This window comes from Camelus bactrianus, chromosome 11, assembly GCF_048773025.1.
Source record: "Camelus bactrianus isolate YW-2024 breed Bactrian camel chromosome 11, ASM4877302v1, whole genome shotgun sequence".
In the NCBI taxonomy this organism is placed as follows: Eukaryota; Metazoa; Chordata; class Mammalia; order Artiodactyla; family Camelidae; genus Camelus; species Camelus bactrianus.
The window spans coordinates 73,685,370-73,691,463 of record NC_133549.1 but is presented as its reverse complement, the minus strand read 5'-3'; the positions used below and the strand labels follow the sequence as shown (position 1 = coordinate 73,691,463).

The window sequence follows — 6,094 nt, the reverse complement described above, 5'->3', positions numbered from 1 at the left end:
TGGACAGGCCGCTCCCTGGGTCCCCTGCTAGGGCCCGGCAGGCTGGGGCTCCCACCCGTCTCTGGATTCTCTCCTTTCTAAACTTTCAACATAAGAAATCAGAAAGGGAGTGGAGACCCCTGACCAGAAGCCAAGCTCTGGGCTTCTGGATATGACACAACAATTTCTAAAAACTCTGTCCCTTCTGGACTTGCCCTCTCCTACCACCACCAGCCAAGAGGCAGAGGGCCTGCCGTGGGCCACGGCCAGGAGCTCCCTTTCAGACAGAAGGGCCCCTGAGGGGAGGCACTGGTCTCGTGTCTCTTTGACCCTTGGCCATAAGGGCGCCCCCAGGAGTCATGCACACCCCCCGCCTGTGTCCCTCCTTCAGGACCGGGGTGAAGGACCGCACTGTCCCTACTTGCCCTCAGTGGTTTCACTGCACCCACATCTGACCAAGATCCCCACACCTTTTGGGCCGGGGGCATGAATTTCAGAAACCTCCCTTTCTCGTGTCCTTACAGTTCAGTCCCTGTGAATTATATACCCGTAGGGTTTCCCAGCACAAGTTTCTATTTGAAGTCATGTGAGTCTTCACTGGCTACTAAGGCTGGAACCCCTGAGCTACAGGATACAATCATGAACCAGAAGAAAACATGCCTTGCACCAGGAAAACACTTCCAGAACAATCCAGAGCTGGCTGGCTTTAATTTAGAAACAGCTTTTGGCCATTGACATTCAGATTTAAGGCACATTCTCAATCACAAGAAGCCCTGTCACTGGCAGGGAGCTGGCTTTGTTCTTGTGGTTTTGCATGGAAGAAGGAACAGATGACTTTCTGGCCTTTTTTTTTTCCCCTTTCTTTCTTTTCTAAAAAGGAATGAGTTTGGCAATAACAAAGCTCATGACACATTCTCGCCAGATGCGAAGATTACCCTTAAGGTTTTCCCTTTTACTCCTCAGTGAAGACACGGCGCCCCCAACCCCCACCTCTCACGAGAACCGTGTATGCAACAAAGAGACATGGGTGCACTTGTCTGGCCATGACTATATAAAAAAATGAGCGCCTCCAAATAAACATACAAAATTACTCCACTAAAATGAAGCAAGAGTCTCGGCCACAAGCAAAGGGGCAGGATTGTATGAGTCAGGAAACAGAACGTCTACTTCAGCAGCAAGAGGCTGAGAGGGGCGTGGGGAGGCACCCTGAGAGTTCCCACCCAGCTCCTTCAGCACAAGCGTGATATACCATACGGATCAGGAGGGCGGGCGGAGGGTGGGCCAAGGTGCTACAGACAGTCCGCACTGGGACACCTGGGGGCTGCTTTGTGGACTTATTAGAAACCGACGGACATTCTTTTAGCCTTTTCCTGGCATCGCTGTTGCCAGCAGGTGGACAGAAGTGACCCACCAGTCACCACTCAGTCGTTGCCACCACAGATCTTCAGCAGAATCTTACGGTAATCCCCTGAAGTGTCTCCCTGGTCACAGAAACAAGTAAAACATTAGTTAAGAGAGGTGTGGCCGGCTTTGGCCTCCTGATTTTCTTCTGCTCCAGGCGCCCTTACAGACGGGCAGCCCCATCCCAGGAAACCCCCCATCGGAGGCTCATACACTCAGCCTCGCCTGCGGCACACACCTTGGACAACACAGTTCAGCCTCCCCAGCTTTTCGTTTAAAAACAGAATACTAACTCACCCCAATGATCAAAGTCAGAATTTGAAGAATAAACACAAAAAACTTTCAAACATCCAAAAGCACCCCACCCCAAGGCTAAGGGTGGCCTTGGCCCAGTGCATTTTTGTTGTACTAAGTTGAGATTACGCCAAAACCCAGTATTGTGCCCTGTGCAAGAAATGTAACCGACTGGGATGCGACCGTCCAGGGGAGGGAACTGCCATCCCCTGGCACCCGAGCTCACACCCATCTCCTCCATCTGGGCCCACTGCACCTATTTTAGAAGTATGGCCACACTTGGCTAGTTTCTAATCACATCCTTCCTTCATTTCCTTCCTTGAGGGCAAGGCCGATGGGTTCTTCCAGATGCCCACGGCCTGCTGACACACGCAAGATACTTTGTGAATAGTTACTAATTCTCTGCTACCAACAGCATCCTTTTTCTAGCCAAGAACCTTCTCTCGGGGACGCCCAACATCAAGCTTAATGAGTCTGAAATCAGGACCTGGGCGTGGTGACTTCAATTTCAAGGTTCACGTGAGCTGAGAATTTTACTGTCAGGATCCCCCCCAATCCCCAACAGGAATCTACTTTGCCAGACCGGCTCTCGCACAGTGATGACAGAGGAGTAGTGTCTATGAGACCCTTACACGGTCACACAATGTGCTTCACGTGGACGGCCTCCTTCAAGATTCACAACACTTGAGTAATAATTGAGGTATTACTATCCTCATTGTAAGGATGATGGAACTGAAGTTTAGTGAGGTTCAGGGAAGCTGCTCGAGAGCACACAATGAGCAGGGAGAAAAGTCAGAACTGGACCCCAAGCCCTCCCTCTGAACTGCCTCCACCTCAGCCGAGGGAGAGGAGTGACTCAGCGGGGAGCCAGGCTGCAGGCCTTCCAGGGTCTGGGACACGACTGACTCCTCCCTGACAGATGCAGAACCACAGGGAGGGAGGGCGAAGAGGGCAGCGGGAGTGGCCGGGGAGGCCCTGGAGGGCCTGTCGTACCGTGATGTCCTGGTACAGCGACTTCCCGTACAGACGCTTATACTCCGCCCTGATGTCCAGGAGGTCGACCTCACTGCGAGACACCATGATGCGAATCAAGGTCCGGTCCTTGGTTCCTGCTCCCTAAAGAAAGTCCGCCAAAGGCTGTGGGCTGTGGGCAACAGGCCTCCTCACCACCCACTTCCCCACCTGCCCTGGGCCCTGGCCCCTCCACACCAGTGGGCCCTCTGTCCTCTGTCCTCTTGGCTGAAGGATGGCTCTCCTCATGCCCCCTTCCCTGAGCAAGGTACTAGTCACAGGTAGGGCTGAGACACCCCCCACCCAGACCCTGCACGTGGGGATTACCTACCCTCATGGCCTTGTTGAGCCTTTCAGCAAAGAAGGCTGGGGTATTCTTAAGACATTTCACTGGAAAAGAGAAACACAGTGTAACTCAATTTGTAGAAAACCAAGTCTGGGGTGGGGGGTGGGGAGGACATGGAGCTCACAGCATCCTCTCAGGAGGCCAGATGTCAATCAAACACACCACCACATGTAGCTTCCTCTTCCCCCATCTCCTCCAGGCTCAATTATCCAACGATCCTGCTCCAGCTCTTTGGAACAGAAACATGCAGAGCCTGGACACCAACCCAACTGCTTTCCTGGTAACCACTGTGCTGAAAGGGGCTGCATAGGGAAGGAATGTGTATGGTGATAAGGAACCATGTTGCTTCTCGGGCAGGAGTGGACGGGCTGGAGGTGGTGTGACCCTCATGGAGAAGGATGGCTGAGCGGAGTGAATGTCTCCCTGGGGTTCTCAGGCCATGATACCTACCATGGGGGACGCAGGGACATTGGTCCCATCCAGAAAAGCAAAGGAAAAGATAGGCAAACTGTGATGTTCCCAAGTGGTTATAGAGAAGGGCTAACCCCTCTCTGGGAGGTGGGGTGGAAGGACCTGGAGCCCTCCAGGCCCTGCTCCAGAGGGCAGGACACAGTCACTGCAGGAAGCGCACCAGCGTCCTGGGAGCTATGCCAGCTTCCTTAGCAACGGCCTGTTTTGCTGTGGCAAGTAAAAAAAAAATCTTTCCACGTGCTTCCATCAGAAACATCTGACAACTGCCTGCAGGAATGTATTTTTAGCAGAATGTGAGTCATCTTCCTCGGGAGAGCAGTTGGTCGCTCTCCCACGAGTGCCCACACTCAGCTCCCTCCCCTGGAGCTTTGCTTGAAATATAAACAAGACACCACCTCCAGGACGGCTGGGGGTACAACCACACAGTGATCCCGGAAGCAGCCTGACTTCCCACCCTGTAGGCAGCTGGATTTAGCAATCTTGGACCATCACTACTCTCTTCCTCAACCAGAGGATGGGTGAGCAGCCTGAAAACTTACAACACCTACCCACCTACCCAGGACACCTACCCACGGCCAGCATGCCCTGCTCCAGGTCCCCGGACATTTCCCGGCAGATGCTCTTCTCAATGTCACGACCCGTCATTCGCTGATACTCGTTGAAAACTAATGAGAAGACAGAGGGACATGTTATGGACTGAATTCTGCCCCCCACCCCTCATTCCTATGTTGAAATTCTAACCCCTAGTACTTCCAAATGTAACTGTACTTGGAGTTAAAGTTTTTAAAGAGGTAATTAAGTTAAAATGAGGCCCTTAGCATGGGCCCGAATCCGATCTGACTGGAATATTTATAAGAAAAGGAGATGTGGACACACAGGGGACACCAGGGATGCAAACCCAGAGGAAAGACCACATGAGGCCACAGCAAGGAGGCGGCCGTCTGCAAGCCAAGGAGAGAGGCCTCCGGGGAAACCAAGCCTGGCGCCACTTTGATCTTGGACTTCCAGCCTCCAGAGCTGTGAGAAAGTAAACTTCTGTTGTTTCAGTCACCCGGTCTCTGGTATTTTATGAAGGCAGCTCAAGCTGACTTGTACAGGACACATGGTGAGGAGGCCTCTGCCTTCCAGGAGCCCACCTCTCCCGCTCTGCTCCCACCACCCTGGGCGGCCCCACTGACCACACCCGCCCAGCTCTCATCTCAGGCCAGTGCACCCGCCGCCCCCCAAGTCTGCTCATGTGGTCCCCTGACCAGCACCACCCTCGCCAGACTGCTTACCCATCGCACCTCAATCCCCTGTCCTGGATTCCCCGACACCAACACTCTCCTCTCAAATCCCTCGCACTTCCAGTCACGCAAGCCATCATTCCACGTGCTGGGCTTTCTCAATCTGACTGCACACTAATGCCCGTCCAGCGCCCCAGCTTACCCGAGGATGGGCCACCCCCGGGGAAGTGGGCTGTGGGTTCCGGGACAGGCAGGTGGCACCGTGGAGACCTGGGTCCTACCTCCATCCCTTTAAACTCCCCCGTTCCCCAGCTAGGGTCTCAGTTTCTATCTGTGTTCTCCAAACTGCTGTTATCTGCATATCAGTATCGTGATTTCCACTATTTCTCTGTCCATCTTCATTATTTACTATTTTCTTCAGATCAGCTCCTGTTTTCTCCTGACTAATAATGTCTGAAACCTGGGGTTTGATGGGCCACATATATATTCCATGCTCATGAAAATAAACAGTGATTAAGGTGAACATGTGTTCACTAATGCTTCATTACAGTATAGCGTAGACGTTAAAAAGTGTGCCCTGGAGGCCCTCAGTCTGAGTTCAAATCCCAGCTCCGTCCCGTTACCAGCTGGGCGACCTAACTTCCCCAGCTGCCCTGTGCCTGCTCCTCATCTATAAAGTGGGAGGATTTGGACACACAAGGAAACACCAGGGATGCAAACCCAGATGGTACTTAATTTTTGTTTACTGCCTGTCTCCCCAAACAAGCAGGTGAACCCCATGAGAACAGAGATTCTGCAGTGCCGTCCCCTACACCTGCTCCACGACCTGGCACCAGGCAGGAGCTCAGTATGTATTTGTTGAAGGAATAGGTAAATGAGTGTTACTGAGTATTATTGCTGTTATGTTTATTTTTTATGCCACAGCTTGGAAACCACTGGATCAGGTGCTCTTGAAGGCTCCCTCAACTCTAATACATTCGCCACATTCTAGCACGGAAAGACACCAGGAAGCTTGCATTTCCCTTACCTCCTCCCTAGCTTTCCCCCAGCGTCTGATACTTGCAGAAACTCAGGAAACCTGCTGACAAGACCTTTTAAATCACCACCAGGGGGCTCTTTCAGGGAAGTGAAGGGCCCGTGCAGAGGGGAACTGCCAAGTGCTCCTGCAAGCTGTTTCCTCCCACACCTCGTCTGCCCTGATTACCTGGATGCAGGGAGGCCCAGTTCTGCCTTACCTGCCACCAGGTGGGCCCGGCTCCGGGAGCACAGAATTGCATTGAACTTGGACTCATCTGTTCCCAGGCGGTTCTCCCCGGCTGCATAGAGCTCCTAGAGAGACAGATGGGCAGACAGGCATGCAAGTCAG

General features: G+C 52.9%; 1 protein-coding gene across 1 annotated transcript in view; it reads right to left on the bottom strand.

Annotated features, from left to right (window-relative positions):
• Positions 1-657: 657 nt before the first annotated feature.
• The window catches only part of ANXA11 (annexin A11), a 38,077-nt gene continuing 32,640 nt past the window's right edge, over positions 658-6,094 (bottom strand). The window contains exons 11-15 of the mRNA XM_074374307.1: positions 5,964-6,057; positions 4,072-4,167; positions 3,017-3,075; positions 2,668-2,790; positions 658-1,460 (exon numbers count right to left, since the gene is read on the bottom strand). Of these exons, the coding sequence (XP_074230408.1) occupies positions 1,401-1,460; positions 2,668-2,790; positions 3,017-3,075; positions 4,072-4,167; positions 5,964-6,057 (432 nt within the window). The 3' untranslated portion in view covers positions 658-1,400. The remainder of the gene's footprint in view (positions 1,461-2,667; positions 2,791-3,016; positions 3,076-4,071; positions 4,168-5,963; positions 6,058-6,094) is intronic.